The 20,198-nt window shown below is 27.6% G+C and overlaps 1 protein-coding gene across 2 annotated transcripts in view; it reads right to left on the bottom strand.

Annotated features, from left to right (window-relative positions):
- LOC101241828 (mucolipin-2) overlaps positions 1 to 11,887 on the bottom strand; it is a 30,979-nt gene extending 19,092 nt beyond the window's left edge. The window contains exons 1-6 of one of the 2 annotated variants that reach the window (XM_065818214.1): positions 11,645 to 11,887; positions 8,080 to 8,241; positions 7,820 to 7,973; positions 6,988 to 7,054; positions 6,201 to 6,297; positions 2,734 to 2,830 (exon numbers count right to left, since the gene is read on the bottom strand). In XM_065818214.1, the coding sequence (XP_065674286.1) occupies positions 2,734 to 2,830; positions 6,201 to 6,297; positions 6,988 to 7,054; positions 7,820 to 7,973; positions 8,080 to 8,241; positions 11,645 to 11,776 (709 nt within the window). In that variant the 5' untranslated portion in view covers positions 11,777 to 11,887. The remainder of the gene's footprint in view (positions 1 to 2,733; positions 2,831 to 6,200; positions 6,298 to 6,987; positions 7,055 to 7,819; positions 7,974 to 8,079; positions 8,242 to 11,644) is intronic. The other variant, XM_065818215.1, reaches the window with a different exon arrangement.
- Between the last annotated feature and the right edge of the window lie 8,311 nt (positions 11,888 to 20,198).

Here is a 20,198-nt window from a genome sequence, read left to right as displayed (position 1 = left end):
TGACCATCAATATCGATTTTGATCTTCTCGTTCTACAGCTGATTTGCTAACAGTAATAACTGACAGGTTTTATCGTGCATTAGATGAAGGTGGAGAGATTAAGGCCATCGCTCTTGACATTTCAAAAGCGTTTGATAAAGTTTGGCATGCTGGTCTTCTCCATAAGCTTTCTTCTTATGGTGTATCGGGCAACATCTTTAAGATCATTGAATCCTTCCTTTCCAATCGTAGCATAAAAGTTGTCCTCGATGGACAACACTCTTCTTCTTATTCTGTAACTTCAGGGGTTCCTCAAGGTTCTATCCTTGGCCCTATACTCTTTTTAATTTACATTAACGATCTTCCAGATATTCTCACATCTAAGGTGGCATTGTTTGCTGATGATACTACTATTTATTCTTGTCGTGATAAGAAACCAACACCCTCTGATTGCTTGGAGGGGGCATTTGAGCTTGAAAAGGATCTCACTTCTGCTACAGCATGGGGCTCACAGTGGCTGGTGCACTTTAATTCAGATAAAACTCAATTTTTTTCGCAATAATTTAGATCTTCCTATATTTATGAACGGTGATGTACTCGATGAGTCACCTACTCTTCATCTTCTAGGATTAACTCTTACTTCCAATTATTCTTGGAAACCATATATCAAATCAGTTGCAAAATTAGCATCTGCTAAGGTTGCATCTTTTTTTCGAGCTCGTCACTTTCTTACTTCGGATTCTATTCTCTATCTCTATAAATCCCAAATCCGGCCTTGTATGGAATACTGTTGCCATATCTGGGGCGGATCTTCTAATGATGCCCTTTCTCTTTTAGACAAGGTGCAAAAACGCATTGTAAACATAGTTGGACCTGCTCTTGCAGCCAACCTTCAACCATTATCACATCGTCGTAATGTTGCTTCTCTTTCTCTTTTCTACAAATACTATAACGGGCACTGCTCTAAAGAGCTAGCGTCTCTTGTGCCATCTACTAAAATTCATTCTCGTGTTACTCGTCATTCAATTAAGTGTCATCCTTTTTCTGTGACTGTTCCTAAGTGCTCCAAAAACGCTTATTCGTCTTGTTTTTATCCTCGAACATCAGTTCTTTGGAATTCGCTTCCTTCATTTTGCTTTCCTGATTCATATAATTTGCAATCTTTTAAATCGTCCGTCAATCGTTATCTTGCTCTACAATCTTCATCTTTTCTCTCCAAGTAACTTCCAACTTTAATTAGTGGCTGCTTGCAGCCTTGTTGGAAGCGAAGATGTTTAAAAAAAAAAAATATATATATATATATATATATCAGGGCCTATTCTAGGAAAAAAATTTGGGCAGAGGTACCCCCTTGTTTTGGCAAATTTTAGAGGAAAATCAGCGTTTTTTTTGCGAATAAAAAATATTTGCCCTAAAAAATCATTAAAAAAAAAAAAAAACTCAAATTTTAATTTGGACAGCACCACAATTGGTGCCCAAGTATAGTCGACGCTATCAAAAACGATTAAGAATGGCCCCTGATATATATATACATATATATTTATATATAAATATATATTTATATATAGATATATATTTATATATAGATATATATTTATATATAGATATATATTTATATATATATATATATATATATATATATATTTTTATATATATATATATATATATATATATATATATATATATATATATATAGATATATATATATATATAGATATATATATATAGATATATATATATATAGATATATATTCATATATAGATATATATTTATATATAGATATATATTTATATATATATATATATATATATATATATATATATATATATATATATATATATATATATATATATATATATATATATATATATATATAGATATAGATATATATTTATATATATATATATATATATATATATATATATATATATATATATATATATATATATATATAAAAATTTTTAAGATAAATTTTTATAATTTTTAAGATTTATACTCTTATATTTATATTTAATCAAAAACTCATTTAAACAAATTGAATAAAAAATTTGAAATCTAATCTTCAATATCTCAAACAAAACTACTTCTATTCAAGTTTTTACCTGAACGCATTCAAGTGTGGCAATTGTAATTATTGTCTTTTGTAATTACTTAACTTTGATAAATATCAAAAGTATGCGGTTGTGCCTCCTGTGCGTCTATGCGGTTCTGATCCAGAGGACAGTTTTTAGAAAGAATAAAGTTTCATAGCTTGCTTATTTGATTATATTGTTACCAAAAATGGTTTTCACTTGATGAAATAACGCTGATAACATATATCTTTAACACTAAAATCAAATATAACTCCTCAAAAGAAAGGTCTGGAAAAAAATGATGTAAATATAATAATCTTATCAAAATAAACATTATTATGCACAACTTCTCAGAAATGCAACAGGCACTCTTTTGACATAAGCGAAATGAAGGAAACTCTTTTACCAACGCATGGTATGTTTTTTGCCATATTAGATAACATTGTTCAAAGAAAAATGTTAAAAAACGGTTGTGCCTCCATATGCGGTTATGCCCCCACTTCCCCTATATGTATTTTTTATACATAAAAACTTCTTAGATTTTTTTTTTTTTTCTTTTCTTTTATTAAACATAGAATAGTATTTTTAACTAAAAAAAAACAAACAAAAAAAAACACATCAGCAACATCAAAAACAATAATAACTTTTAAACAATATTTGTATGAAAAATATCATTTATACCCAATAGCGCATAATTATCTGGACAATTCAAAATATCTTCACTCATTTCAAGATTAACACGAAGTTGACCATCATGATATGAATTGTCAAAAACTATCTAAGAAAAAAAAAATTATGAATGCAATATATACACACACACGCACACATGCACACACACGTATAGTCTTGTTTGGTCGTTCTTGAATTTTACCATTAAATATCAAACTTCTGTTTTTTTGAAAAAAAATTTCATTAAAACTAATAAAAGTTAAAAAACTTTAAAAGGTTTTTTTTTTTAATTTGATAGATCGCCTGCCCAAACCAAACCCTCAATTGATGTAGAAGCACTCACATATTTACCTATTTGTCAGTCAATGTAACAGCACACATTGCATGTTTACCTATTTGTTAGTCAATGTAGCAGCACTCTTGCATGTTTTACGTATTTTTCAGTCGATGTAGCAATACTCCACACATGTTTTATCATCGACTTGTCAGTTGATGTATGTAAACAGTAAAAAAATAAAAATAATAACATTCAGAATTTTTTAGCAGTTTTAGCAGTTTTTTAAAAAAACAGACATTTAATTAGTTATCTCAGTTAAATTTAATGATTTTGAACTGTACTTAATTTTTAAAAATTTATTAAAAATGCAAAAAGTTATGACTAAATCAAATACGCCGATGCTTAAATTTAAGATTTTTCGATAAGTGGAGTTAATCAAAGTGTGCATTGAGAGACTCAGATTTTAGATATATATATTTAGATATTTATATAAATAAATATATATATGTGTATGCGTGTGTGTATGCGTGCGTTTGTGTGTGTGTGTGTGTGTGTGTGTGTGTGTGTGTGTGTGTGTGTGTGGTGTGTCTATATATATATATATATATATATATATATATATATATATATATATATATATATATATATATATATATATATATATATATATATATATATATATATATATATATATATATATATAAATATATATATATATATATATATATATATATATATATATATATATATATATATAATCAAAGTGTTACTATCTACTATAGCATATTTATATAAGCATTTGCTCACCTTTTTAGCTATTCTTAATCAACACAGCTTTTTTAGAAAGAAAAAAAAAACGAAGAATAATGAATGAAAAGATTGCTGCCCCATGCAAAATCCTCAGTCAATGTAGCAGCACTCTGCTGCGAGTTAGGCTATTTGTCAGTCAATTTATGTACTGAAGCCCCCAGCAGCAAGCTATTTTTTCTAAATTTTTTTCTGCTTGAAAGTGTTTTAAACCTTGTAGTAGTATAAATAATGGTGAAACTTATAAAATTTATAATAAAAGTGAGAAATATACCTCTTATTGCTGGAAAGCCAAATTCAAAAGCACAGGCAAAAGTTCTGAGAAAAAAAATAAACACATAAGAATTTCAGATACAACAAGCAGTGCCTTGGTGAAATAATTGGAAATTTATGTTTGATTAGCCGCAGAATGTTGTGTACAAAAATTATGAGAATAGTATAAATTTAGAAGATATACCAGGTTTGCTAATAGTAAACATGGTAAAGCCTAAAGACATGAACAAAACAAAAAATATAATTGTTACCAGCATACATGGGTGGATAGAAACACAAAGGTCAATGGAAACACAAAACATCATTAAACAGATCAAGTTAATTGAAATAGAAAAAAGAAACAACAGGATCAGAAGGAGAAGAAAAAACATAAAAAACAAACAAAAAAAAAAGAATAGTTTTATAAATGTAAATCAAAATGGGTTATCAATAACATTTGTAAAGTAAAAAGTTTTAAGGAGTGCCCAGCCTGCCACTAAATTAAAAAATCAGCATGCAGCAAAAGTTCTTGCAAAGTTGATGGAATGAAGCCAAGAATGATTAAATAAGCCACATCAACAAAAACAAAAGCAAATGATAATTTAACTGATGAGGATAGTGATAGCTTTAAACAAATAAAATGTTTAAAACAAAAGAAATGTTTTATGTTGCTTTGAAACATTTTTTAATGACTCTGAAAAAAATTTTGACTTGGTGTTTCAATGTTGTGTTAATATTAGTACCTCCTTAAAACTATAAACATCTCTACTGCTAATATAAAGCTAATTTATCAAACCAACTAAAAAATTGTTGAAACTTATACTTTTTTATTTGTAGCAACCGTAAAGAAAACTCAAAATAAAGAAATTGCAAACTTATTTTCAAATTGGTGCTTACCCAGGTCAAAAATTTTTTTAGTTTTGGTTTTTTTATTTTTTTCCACTTTAAGTTGTTTATATCACTTTTCCTGAAAAATAAATAGTCAAAGTTGCATTTTTTAGGAGTGAGTATTTATAAGAAGTGCCAAAACAAAGAATATTATTATTAAGAATATTATACTTAAGGTCAAACAGTGCTAGTCCAGAACATTAATTATGAACAAGTGTGTGTTTTTAAGGGGTAAGGGTTTTTAAGGTGTATCTACCAGAATAATATTTCTTAATCCTTAATTTTACTTTTATTTATTAATAATTTATTTTTAAATTCAACAATTCTTATTAGAATTCAGAAGTTTTTTATTTTTTTTTAGTTTTTTCACCCAAGAAAAAATACCCAAAAATTTCAAATGACCAGACTACTGAGTATCTGACTAATTATATGACTCAAGTATATCTATCTATCTATCTATCTATCTATATATATATATATATATATATATATATATATATATATATATATATATATATATATATATATATATATATACATATATATATATATATATATATATATATATATATATATATATATATACATATATATAAATCACTTAACAAAAATTTTTTCTATTTAACACTGTGTTTCGTCAACAAAGATTCATCAGAAAATATATATAAATATATATATATAGATATATCTATCTATATATATATCTATATATATATATATATATATATATATATATATATATATACATATCGATATCTATACATATATATATATAGATATCTATACATATATATATATATATATATATATATATATATATATATATATATATATATATATATATATATATATATATATATATATATATATATATATATATATATATATATATATAGATAGATATCTATATATATATATATATATATACATATACATATATATATATATCTATATATCTATATATATATATATATATATATATATCTATATATATATATATATATATATATATATATATATATATATATATATATATATATATATATATATATATATATATATATATATATATATATGTATATGTATAGATATCTATATATATATATATGTATAGATATCTATATGTATATATATATATATATATATATATATATATATATATATATATATATATAAATATATAGATAGATATTATATAAATACATATATATAATATTGTTTGAACAAAACAAAATATGAAATAAATCAAATATACATTATTTTGCATTTCAAAACATTCAGGAACATGATGCCGCTTTAAACCATTCCAAAAGACAACACTTAAACTAAACTTTAAATGAATGGAAACCACACTAAAATATATAGAAAATAATTTGAAGTTTTCAAAAATAGTTTGAGAAATTTAAAAATATTAAAAAAACTTGTGTGTTAGGATATGAAATTTAAAAAAATAAATTAAAAAAAAAAAAATGTAAATGGTAATAGGATTTTGTAATTTTATTATAGATAACTTTATGTGCTTGTTTTGACAATATCATAAACAGAACATTTGTCTTTTATAATAGAAACAAGCAATTCTAAAATCATCAGAACTGGGTCCTGCTTAAAAAGAAATTCCTTCTTATGTGGACTAAGACATATTTCTAGGTTTTTTGCACGTTTAAGCCTAAACAAAAATAGAATTGTGAAAAACCCTATTTGCTATCTTTAATTAGGCACAATTTTTCACAACCTAACCTTGGACACATATTAGCTTAATTTCTAAACCGCTTTTGAATTTTTGACACAATATTTTTTATATTGATGAGATTAATAGTACTTTTTCTATCAAATCAAAATAATATGGTATTTAAATTTTCCAACTAGATCTCCTTATAAGTGACAAAAATATTTTCCACAACTTTTTCTCGATTCAATATTTTCATCTTTTTATAAATTGAACTAGTGGCATGGGACTTTGAAAGTAAATTTGTAGTTAAAAATATATAAATAAATAAAGAACATTACCATATAACAACATTATAAAGATTTTATAGCTTTACCTGTCAAAGAAACCATTCTGTTGTAATTTAAAACGTAAAAAAGATTCTGAAAACATCTCTATGCAATCTAAAATAACAAATAATCTATATATTATACTTAAAAAATACTAAAATAGAAAAAATTATGTTATTTATTGAAAACTTTATTTGAGTAAGGTAGACCAGGACACATTAGCATTAAAAATACCTTTGGAATTCACAGACTAACTGATTGTGGGTGCTTGAGGAAACCATTAAAGAATTAAAAAGATACCATTATCAAGTTCAAAATAAACATAAAATTAATTTAAAAAAATTAAATAATTAATTTTATTTAATTATTGGAGTAGATGAGGCATCTTAGCTATGGAAAAGTGTACCCAGAATGTTGGTTTTTAGAACAAAAAGGAAAATTTGTAATCTTTTTTGTCTTATTCATTAACTAAATATATTGTTGCATAGCTTGTGAACAATCTTTTTATTGTTTTAATAACAAAGTTATAAAATCATCAAAAAGTTATTTAAAAATAACAACAAATATGAAAAAAAAAGAATAATTTTAGAGAAATATTCAAAACGATAATCCCTGTAAAAGTTAACTCATTGAAAAAATATTTCTTGTTTGTTGTTTTTAAAAGCTTTAATGAAACTTTTAGAAACTAAAAAAATATTATGATTTTAGAAACAACTTTTTAGATTTAACAAAATAATTTTAAAATAATTTTTTTTTTTAATCTATATAATGAATTATCAAATCTTTTTTAACATCACTTAGATTTAAATCTTTTTTGATATTTATTAAATTTTCTTTTTACAGAACTATACCAAAATTCATAAATATAAAACTTGTCACCTTCTGTTGTTGCTGCATCTTGATCGATTCCGCGACTCATATTACCATTAGCATACTTATACTGCTTCAAACATATTAATATAGGTAAAGGATTATTCTCTGCAAAACCTGCATATCGAAACTTACCAATTGGTATTTCCATCAAATTGTAATACTTGCATAAAAGGAAAAAAAAATATTTCAAAATTTAAAACTATTTATGAATATATATATAAATATATATTTGAATTTATACAATGCTAAATAAGAAGAAACCTTACTGTTTCATTAGTATATTTGATTGCATTAATAAGTGTATTTTTATTAATGACAAAGAATGGTGTAGTACCATCGTATGATTGAATAAAAAGATTTTCAAATGCATTTTTTGTATTTTTCATAAATGCAATAGAAGCAAAACGATCTGTACCAAACAAAATAACCTATATTTTAATAGAATAATGCAAAATTGATAAAAGTATAAATAAAAATAGAAAAAAATTACTACAGTACAACAAAATTACTACAGTAAAAAAAAATTACTACAGTACAACTACAAAATGTGTAGTTATGCATTATGGTCATATTAACAAAAAATACTTATATAATTTAAACAGTATTGAACTGAAAGAGTCAGATACAGAAAGAGATCTTGGAGTGCTTTTTAATGCAAATTTAAAATGGAAAAATCAAGTCATTAATGCTTCTGACAAAGCAAATTAAACGGCTTGTTTCGATTATAAATTTGCAGTTCCGGTATGGTCTCCATATTATAAATCTGATTGTGACTATATCGAAAATATCCAACACAAAGCTACTAAACTAGTATCATCAATCAGAAATCTTTCCTATACAAAAAGACTTGAAAAATTAAACCTAACTACTCTAGTGGAAAGGAGACAAAGAGGAGATCTAACACAAATGTATAAAATTATAAATAATATTGACAAATTAGAAAAAGGCAATCATTTTCCAATAGTTAATAATCATACAAGAGGTCACTGCTTTAAATATTTCAAGGAAATGACAAAACATAAGCACAGAGAAAACTTCTTTTTTAATCGCGTAGCGAATGTATGGAACTTATTTGCCAGAAGAAGTTGTTAAATCGCCTTCAGTCAACAGCTTTAAAGCAGCAATTGATTGCTGGATAAGCAGCAATCGATCAATTCAGCTGTCGAAGTGTGCCTGATAACACACTCACTGGCTCTGCCAGTTACAGCGTTTACTACTAACTACTAACTATAAAAGTATATAGCACATTTTATGACATGCAATTAAGTAGGCTTTATATTTATAAATAGAACTCATACACACTAAATGGGAACTCATGGCAGCCATTACACCAAGTTAAAAAGTTAAAAACAAGAGTGAGTCGCAACACTTTCCTTATAAGAAAATGTGAACAAAAGTGTATGCCAATATCTAACTTATGTAAACTTCAAATAATGTAATGTTATAAATTATATTATTATTTAGTACTAATAAACGAACTGCTGATAAATAGCGGTTTGCACAATAACTACCAAAGCATTTTTTTTTTTTTTTTCATAGTTTTAAAAAGTAAAAAATATGTATAGTTTTATATATAATTATTATAAAATAAATTATTTTTCCACACCTTACTAAAAAATGATGAAATAAAGAATGTGTATAGAAATGGTTGGCATGGACTAGACTTAACAAGATCCATATTTTACGGGTCTGGATAGCTTATTACAAAAATTAACTTATTTAACATATAACAGTTTTTTGTCCAAACTTATATTTATAACTTGTACTCAACTTTAGTATTTATATTCAACATATCACCCCCTCAGTATTATCTTGCTCTATCTACAAATAAAATAAATAAAATGTTCTATCTAATATAAAATAAATACAATATATATATATATATATATATATATATATATATATATATATATATATATATATATATATATATATATATATATATATATATATATATATATATATATATATATATATATATATATATATATAATTAGTAAAAAACACTTATCTAACTTATCTAATAAAGTGTTTTTTACTAATTAATTATTGCTCTGTTCTTTAAGAACATTGAGCACTCTATTTGTAAAATACACTAACATATTTTACATATATATATATATATATATATATATATATATATATATATATATATATATATATATATATATATATATATATATACATATATAAATATATATATATATATATATATATATATATATATATATACATATATAAATAAATACCATGTTCTACCTGATATAATATATTATATAATATTACATAGAATATTGTATTTATTTATATATAATTTTTTTTTGTATTTATTTTACATATTAGATAGAACAATTTATTTATTACATTTGTAGATAGAACAAAATAATACTGAGGAAACGATGTGTATTTATTAAAAAGGTTCATGAAAGCTATGTTAAAATGACCAAACTTTAATAAAAGTATAATAAACTTAATTGCCTAATTTTAAATCAAAATCAAAATTGAGTTTTGATATTTTTAACACTTTTAAATCTTATTAATATTATTACATTTATTAAAATTATTAATATCTCTAAATGTAAACTTTGTATGCAAAACACATACAGCATAACTTTAAGGAAATTGCTAAAAACACGTATTATATTTGCATAACTATTATTATTTTTTAGTTAATTATTTCCTTAAGGTCAAGAAGGCCGCTACAGACAAGAAGGCTACTTATTTGTGGTTATAACCCCCTCTCAAATCTATAAATTCAAAACACGAGCCATGTTGAACAAGGATGTTGCGCAGAGAAACAAGTTGAGCAGGGTACTACCAGGGACGTGGTGGGGATCAAACTCAGAACCTCTCGCTTATGAAGCAAGCGCTCTTCCACTACACCACTACCGCAAATATAATAACATTAATGAAATTAATGTTATTACATTTAATTTAATTTAAAAAAAACATGAATCTGTGGTTTTTTGATCATATGTATTTTTGAGCGTCTTTTATACCATCTGCATTTTGCTTTGAGTTTTAAGAGAGCATTTTGAGACACCAAGAAAACTTACCAGGAAAATAACTTACTGTTAATAAAATTGCAATAGAAAAGGTTGGTTGAAATTCAAGGAACAAAGCAGTAGCAGATATGTAAAGCCAAAAGAAAAATTATCAAAATATCAAAAAAGATATCAAAAAAGATTATTCATTGTTCTAGATTTGCAATGAATGAAAACACTATAGCTTGCTTTAACCATAAATATTTTTGCTTAAAAAATTAGTCGATAATCCATTTAACATTCTGTGATCCAATTAATTAACTAAAATATAATCCCTAAAAAAGTAAAGAACTGAGTAACAAATTTTCAGATATAAAACCAAACTGATATTCATCATTCACTGAATCAGCAGAATGAAAGCTATGAAGCAACACAGACTCTAGAATTTTGCTTAAAAAGTTAGATATTGCAACTGCATGTTAATTACTTGGGTCAGAAATATACTAAGACTTTTTTGTTTTTTATGTTTTAACTGACATAGTAAAAAATAAACAATTAAAATTTACTTAAATTAAAACAAAATTCATGACTCAAAGTATATAATAATGAAAAACATGACTTAAAAGCTAGCTTTAATATATGCATTGACTTTTTGTTTTTTACTTTTTAAATTAAGCTCTAAATATGATGTTTATAAATAGTTCAAAAAAAGTGATAGTAAAGAATGTTTTTATAAAAGAAGTTTGTTGTCTTTTACTTTTTGAAAAGGAAAAAAAATTAAAAGCTCAGAATGCTATTATTGTTAAAATAATAAAAAAAGCAATTCTTGGAAAATATATATAATTACCTGTGCAGTTACCATAAAAATTTTCAAAACTTGAATTACTAATTTCCATGGCTTTCTTCCATATTTCATATACTTTTCATATGGCGACATAAAATGGTACTTCAACTTATGCAGTATATTATTTTCTGCCATTTTTGCAGCTTCAAAATACAAATTTACTCATGCTTAACCCTTATTGAAAAAAAATAAAAGCACTAAATATCTTTCAAATAAATATCAACCAAAATATACTTTTTATGTCTAAATACAAACAAGATCTGGTTCCAGAGCACTTTATGACAAATTTTTTTTGAAAAAAATATGAACAAATATATACAAGAGCAACACGAAAAATTAAATTACCATTTGAAACAAAAAATTTCTCAAGATTTTTGATTTCATAGAGGTCACTATTTATATAATTAAATACTGTCTAAAAACCTTCTTGACTTAATAAAATCAATCTAATTCTTTAGGCAATTTTTTTATTATTCTTAAATTTAAACGAATTAAACTTTACTTTATTTTTAATTGTTATTTCACTACAGTTAAATTTAAGAATAATAAAAAATTTGCCTAAAGAATTAGATTGATTTTATTAAGTTCTAAAATGTTGTTTTAACTGCTTTATGAAGAAAAAAATATAGTTTTAATATTTAATATTCTTTGATTGAGGTTTCACCACAAAATAAAAAAAAAAATTTTCCAAGTTAAAAAACAAATAAAATCTCAGATAAAATCCCAATAAAAGCTCAAAATTTTAAGTATAAAGTTTAGTTCAATAATTTAACAAAACACTATTTTAAGTACAATATTTTATGTAACTAAAAATTTAGTTTCAAAACTTAAAAAAATCTTGCACAAAAATTTGATTTAAGTACAAGGTTTAGTTCAGGGATTTCACAAAACATTACTTTAAATAAGTACAGTACTTTTTTCTAAATAAACAAACATTAAAAACAAAAGAAAAAATTCAAACGAACTTCATATTTTAAAAAAACAAACTTTAAAGTTATACATTAGTTCATAATGTTATAAATAATAGTCTTTCATGAAATAAATAAACAAACTTCAATACTTTATGTTAATGTTTAATCCTATTCCACAATATTAAACAATTCTAGCATGAAAAGATCCCTCTTTTGCTAAAAATTTGGGGAAGTTTATTCCTCCAATTATTATATGTAAAAAAAAATTTTTTTTTTACAAGCCATTTTTAAATATTCAAATATAAATTTTTTTGTTTCAACTCGCCTCCACAAGGTCATGAAGACCACTACAGTCGCAGAGGCTACTTTAGTTGTGATTTTTAAATTTTGAAACAATCCTCTCTCAACTCTATAATGCTGAAACACAAACCTTGGCAAACAAGGTTGCTGCGCTGTGAAACAAGTACTACCAGGGACGCAGTGGGGATTAAACTCAGAATTTTTCGCTAATGAGTCGAGCACTCTGCCACTATACCACTACAGCATAATTATTTTACTATAACACTAACTGTTGCTTCATTCTCATCAAAATAATCAATGATTCCATACATTTTTACAACTTATTACAATTATAACCAAAATCAATCTGTTTGTTAATTGGTTTCACCTAATTATAAAATAAGTTGTTATCAAGAAGCTATAGGTATATATGGTTGATTCTGTTCTACTAGAACCATCAAGTTGTTTTTGAATTTTTAGGTAATCAAGTTAGATTTTAAAGATCAACTCAGATAATGCTGTAGTTTTACATTATTTTGATTTAGAATTGACTTATTTAAATCTCCTTCCATATCAAGTAACTCCAAATGAGAAAGACTTTTCCTTCTGGTTTGCCAACTAATTCCTTTTTAGTAAACTTTGGTTTTGTCACAAGATCAAGAGCATCCAAGAACGAAAAGCTAACGACTGACTTTTTTAATTAAAATTTTATCAAGTAATGGTTGCACACCGCAAGGTTAAATTCCACAATTTTGAAAACCGCTTTAAATATTTAAAAAAAGAAGAGTTTTAGAAGATTGTTTGAAATAAGAAAAATTACAAATATTTTCTTGACCCAACATGACATACTGTTGTAAAACTTTTTTTGATTTGCTCTGCAGCATTTGATATTTAATGCTGCTCTGCAGCATTTGATATTTGCTAAAAAACATTCCTTTAGTCTGGGGTATTGTGCTTAAAAAGATTTTTATCCAATCATTGCTTTAAAAACTTTTTTATTTATTTTATTCAAGTGGCAACTCACTGTAAAACTAAAATCTCTTTAAGTCAATCAAAAACTAAAATCACTCACAGCTTTAACACAAGAAACAAATACTTCTTCTTCTTCAAGTCTTGAAAACATTGGCTGCTCACCTGGTCTTATCAAATGGTTTTGCTTTAGCTAATTAATTATTATTTTTCTTGATACATTAAAATGATTTGACATTGACTGGGTATTACTATTTTTATGAAAGCAACGTTTTTTTTAAGTTTTTGTTGCTTTATTTTTACTTTTCATTTTAAGCTTTTTTCTTTGTTCTTAGTGGGAACCCTGTTTTAGGGGTTGGAGGAAGGGGGGTTCCTGTGTTGAAGGGAGGTACGGGAACGCGCCACCACTTTCTTTCTAAAGATATATATATTTTATTTAAAGAAAATTCTAGATATAGAGGACTTTTTTTTAAAGTTGACGATTGTGCCCCTTCACTTTGAAACCCGTGATGTCGGCCCTGCCATAAGCCTGTATTTTTCCAAATGAGGTCAATACTTTGGCTCTCATTTGCATTGCTTTAACCTGTATTATCCGTGCCCATGATTTCTTTCTGTAAATTATATTCATTTCAACCATATGTTAAAATGAATCTAATTTACAGAATGTTACAGATATCTTGTAAATATCTTCAGTCTCCATGTTGTAGGCTGAATATATTTACAAAAATATGAAAGAAAACTCAGAACACTATGACTCTAGCGAATATCCTAAGGATTATCCATGCTTTAAAGAGATCATAAACTTTGAGTATACTACCAGGAGGTAACTGGGTTCCACCTGGAACAAGTTGTAACTCTTTACGAACAAATAGTTTACTCGCTCTACCACCATAGATGATAAAGGGAAAGTCTACCAATTTATCACACTACCCAATCAGTTAAATAAAGCTTTAAAGACCAAATAGGGTCAGTAGCCATTTATTGGCCACCTTCTAGCTCACCTGGAGCATTCAAGTAACGAATTTTAACACTAAGAGGAATTAAAACTTTTTACTCATAGAACCGATCTTTCAGACAAAAGAAACTTCTGAGCATATTGGCAGCTAAAACGCTTTTCAGCTAATTTGCATTTATAGCGTTCAACGATTGATTGTTCTCAATGATTCCTAACTACAGTTATCCTAATCAGGACTACTTCTTTGAAGAAGTTTGTAGTAGCTCTTTTAAGTTCACTTTCGAATCAACTTGGATAAGATTAGACTAAGTAAGAGGGCCACGCTTGTACATTCTAGCAAGAGCCTCTGAAACAATAGCAGACATTTTGTTAGTGATAGGTTTAGAGTCTTTATAAAGACTAGCCACGTCAACAACCATTAATGCATATTTATAAGTATATTGACCTACTTTGTCATGTGGCAGATTAAACAGATCAGCCTGGTGAACTTCATTACGATGAGTTTTGTTAACCATTGCTCTTGGTATATAAATAGGTGCAGGTAAATAAGTTTGCCATACTGCTTGCTTTTTTAAGCCATTCACCAGCATCACATCATTTTTTCCCACAGTTTTGAGAGCTTCAATCTAATCCATCTTTATCCGCAGAGAAAACCATTTTCAATAAGATATTCTGTGATTGAAAAGTCACCTTAATTAGCTGATTCAAAGACACAGATGTAAACCTTGGAAAAGCTGTACTCTTCAATCCATTTTTTAATTCAACATGAACTCCATCTTTTACAGCAAGAAAGGTGTATCGCTCCTATGAGTGGCCAACGCTACAAAGATAAGAGACAATTTCTCTTTGTTTGTTTTTTTATGATTAAGGCAATAAAAAGTACTAGCATTTTTTATCGGTGAGAAATTTGACTAATTCAAGACTGTTAAGATATTATCTTAACAGTCTTGAATTAGTAAAATTTCTCACCAATAAAAAATGCTAGTACTTTTAATTGCTTTAATTATTTTAAAATAAAATTTTAAAAAATTGACATTATTATATATATACATATATTTTATATATATATATATATAATAATGTCTATTATTTTTGAAAGTATATTATTTTTGAATAAACTGTATATTATACAGGTCTTCAAAAAGCTTCAATCTGCCATCTTGCGTCAAATTTTTGACTAAATAGACATTTTTAATATAAATATTTAATGATATCAAGATATTGATATCTTATTGCTCCGATAAGAAAGCTTTTAATCCATATGAGATGATCTTTGTCAAATATTATCTTAACGGTTCCTTGCTCTTCTTTTCCACCGGCAAAACGTAATATATCTGCTCGAGGACCAAGACCTAAAAAAGTGTTTTCCCTAGAAAGCGTTAAACCCATTTTTATTATTACTAATGCTACAAACTCCCAGTTAAAAATCTGAAAAAGATAAGCATACCGAAATGACTCAAACAGTGATAAATTTACAAACACGTTTTCTTAATTTAGTTAAAGCTGAGTTCGACAGAATAGATGGACTTAAGCAAGCATATGATCAAGCCTATAAAGCATGGAAAACAGCAGTAACAACACGCTTAGCAGCTATTAATCAAACATTAATTAATGTAGGTTATTCCGGCAGTTAAACTAATCTTGCTGATGCAATTGACTTTTGTAGGAATTCATTAGGTGTGAATGCTAATCCAGTTTTGGTTTCCTCCCCTTCTCAAACCAGTGTTTACATATTCCGTTCCTGGAAATATTGCTTTAATCAAAAATGCTTTGGTAAGCAGCTCTATATGTATAATTGTACTCGCATCATCAATGTTTTATTAAAAAATACAAAAAAATATCAAAATATACTAAAAACTACTTGAAAACGTAACATTTTTGAGGTCTTCTATTGTTGGCCTTTCTGAGCTTACTTTTTTTGCACCAAGAGTAACTAAAAGATACTCATTAGTTTTTTGTTCTTCGCTAGATTTATCAAAATCTGACAACTCAGGTTTTGAAGAAAGTGAAAAGAGTCTATCATCATCAATTTGATTTTTTTCAACAAAAATTTTACATTAATCGATTATGTTGAGGCAACTAGCCTCAATATAACTGTTTAATCTAGCTTTTGATTCTCCTTCAGCATGGAATTCAGTACTAATGTTATTAATAGCACCGAATCGGTTTTAATTCCAGTTAGATATCGCTCTTCAACTGTTTTAATCTCCAGAAATAGTCTAGGCTAATATTCCACCTCCCGCAAAAGCGACGGCATTGACTATAGCGCCAAAGATAATCATCCCAATAGAAATTATTCATCCAAATAGAAACTAAAGTAACTTCAAAAAAGAAAAAAAATACTTTTTCCATAGCTAAATATTTTTCTTTTCAATGTTTTAATAAACATAAATAAAAAGTGATACTACCCATGATAAGTGGTTTCATGTCGTGCTAACGTTTTGGATTGACCGGTGTGGTTTGCAATGTATTGTTTAGCTCATAAGTAAGGTGATGGAAGGAGATGAATTTATTTTTTTCATCAATGATTGCATCACTAGTCACTAGCCGTTGAAAAGTGACAATTAGTGGTCGTCATCAGGGCCGTACCGAGCCAATTTTGCGCTTTAGAAAATTAAACGAAAAAAATATTTTATTAATCACAAAATTTATCACATCAAGTTATAAGTAAAATTTGTCATTAAAGTTGCACAAACTTTAGTTCAATGTCATTTTTCTGGCTTTTCTTGAGGCAAATTCACTAATGACATCATCAAAATCAATGTTGTTTGCCACTTCATTTTCAATTGAAATTATAGCCAGTATAGACAATCTTGGCCCATTGTTGACCTCATATAGTTTTTTATGAGCTTAAGTTTACTGAAACTTCTCTCACACGTTGAAACTGAGACTGGTATGATGAGGAAGATGCTAATAGCAATTGCCGTGTTGGGATAAGCATCGGTCAAAGAATATTTATGAATGAGCTGCAAAATGTCGATCGGGCTAGATTTTTCATCATTGTTATTCATCATTGAATCTAAATTTGCCTTGTAAATTTGAGATAAATTTGCTGCTTTTTTCTTGAGTTCATCCACTGAACTTTTAGAAAGTGAATGTCCACTGAGAAAGTCAAAATCAGAGGATACAGCAGATATAGCCTCAAACCGCCACTCAACTTGTGTAATAATGCTGTCAAACACAAGGTTGCATTAAGATCTGAACTCTATTTCTGCTGTGAGAAGGCGAGAGTCAACTTCAGCTTCATAAAGTGCTATCCGCTTCACTATGAGCTTCCTCTTGATTGGAAGGCCACCATCAATTCCGCTCTGGTTAGCTTTTTCTGTGGCATCTTTAATAATGTTGTCCACCCCAACATCTCAAAGATTCTGAATGGAAGCCTTCAATTTTTTAATTTTTTTTCGGAAATGGTTTTTGACTGAAGCAATTTGTTTTCCCGGTCAATTAGAGAAAGAATTTGACACCAGAAATCCAACAAACACAAAAAAACTGAAATCAATTTGAATGAGAAGTTCTTTTGCAGTGCTAACTGTGACAGCATTTGTCACAGTTAGCAGTGCAAAAATAAAACGTTTTTATCCGTTTGTCCCATCTTGACCAGGAGCTTGAAAAATAAATAAAGATGACTTGAACCTTTCCAAAAAACGTAATCATGAGTGGGGAAACCTCAGCAGCATGAACACCAACAAGATTTAAAGTGTGAGCTGCGCATGGAACAAATCTTGCCAACTCATTAGGAGAATGGATGTTAGCTTTGATGCCATTGTATTCTCCAGACATATTGGCTCCATTGTCATAGCTTTGGCCCCAGCAATCGGAAATGTTTATACCATCCTTCTCCAATTTTTGAGTTATCTCTGTTGCAAGATTTTTCCAGTTTTCTGGTGAGATTTAATGAAGTCCACAAAGCTTTCCTTAATTGTGCTGGTTTCATCACTGATGTGGACATGCCTGGTAATCTGAGTCATCTGCTCTTTGCGGGAGGCATCTGGAGTGCAGTCTTTTCGTTACTGACTTTCTGCCCAAATAACTCAATCAGCTCATTTTGAATTCGAGGAGAAAAGTACGATATTGTGGTTTTTTTTTGCTTTAACAGACGCAATGTGTTCAGTCACGAAAAAATAATAATGGCTAATCAACTCAGTTAAGCTCAGAAAAATGCCACTGTTTTGTTGACCGATGTCTTCTGATGTTCTCCAAAGAGCAAGATTGTTCTTGGCACAGAACAAAAGGGCATCAACAATCACTTTCAAGATGTCTCTCCACTTTTTCATCTCTCCACTGATAACTCTCTGCAGATCAGAATCCAGGGTCTTTCGTTCCTTGAGGTTTTTTTCAAGAGTTTTCCAATCAGAATAGTATTTTTGGTGTTCATTGCTGTTTTCATGCTTAGGAATTATTGGGTTTAGTTTTTTACAGTCACAAAACCCTTTGGAAATTTCTGAGAAATTGTTGGTTTTTTTTGTTGAAAATAACAAACAGCAAAAAACAAAATATAGAATCTTTTTTGTTGCTGTATTGCAGCCAAAAGCAAACAAATTTTTCACCATTGGGATGAATTTTTTTATACCATTTTGAGCTGAAGTGTCGCATTCTGTTGTCAAAATCACACTGCGTGTTTGGGAAAAATTCTCTTCTGTCTTGCTCTGGCCCATGCTCAATCAAAAGCATCTTGCTTTGTCCGTTATTTTAGGCCATGTTGCTGGATCCCTATGTTGAAAATTTTCTTCCTAGGCCATTTCAGCTGAGCCTGAAAGCTGGACATTTCCATCTTCCCTTGTTGGTTCTGAATCAGTTGTGCAAAATTCTTCTTGACTTTGGCTGATGAAAATCTCCTCTTCAATTAATTCCAAATGACAATCTGAACTTAAGTCAATTATAGGATCTGTTGAACTGTCATTAACTTTAATACAAATATCCTCTGAAATAATTTGTTTTTCCACTGAGTTTGTTACCAACCACTTTTTGAAACAGTTTGTAGTTTCTCGTCTCATTTTTGGCGCTATTTTCTTTTCTTCTTAAATTCAGCACCAGATAATTTTTTGGTTCGATTCATAATAGAATCAAAATGTTCGAAAGTTATCAAAGGTATGTTAGTATTAAAGAGCGCTCTTTGGTTCAGGAAAAAAGCTTTAATATTTACAATTTTGTTTCAAGAGGCGGAATTTAAAGTAGTTTTCTTATCAACAGCAGCGACGCCGTGAAAATTTGTTTTATAAACTGATTTTTGTTTTTTTAATTCATTAAAATTTGCGCCCTCTCAATTCTGGCACCTCAGGCCGCGGCCCGGCCGGCCCCACCCTTGGTACGGCCCTGGTCGTCATATAAAACACAGCCTTTGGATATTAATTCAGCGTTACAATGCTGTCCCATTAATTGTTAGAGATCAGTTAAGTGCAATAGCTGTCATTCCGTTAAAAGACCGATTATTGTTTAAACTTAT

This window comes from Hydra vulgaris, chromosome 14 (assembly GCF_038396675.1).
Source record: "Hydra vulgaris chromosome 14, alternate assembly HydraT2T_AEP".
Classification (NCBI taxonomy): Eukaryota; Metazoa; Cnidaria; class Hydrozoa; order Anthoathecata; family Hydridae; genus Hydra; species Hydra vulgaris.
Note: the sequence above shows the minus strand (reverse complement) of the source record. Positions and strands in the feature narration are given on the sequence as shown.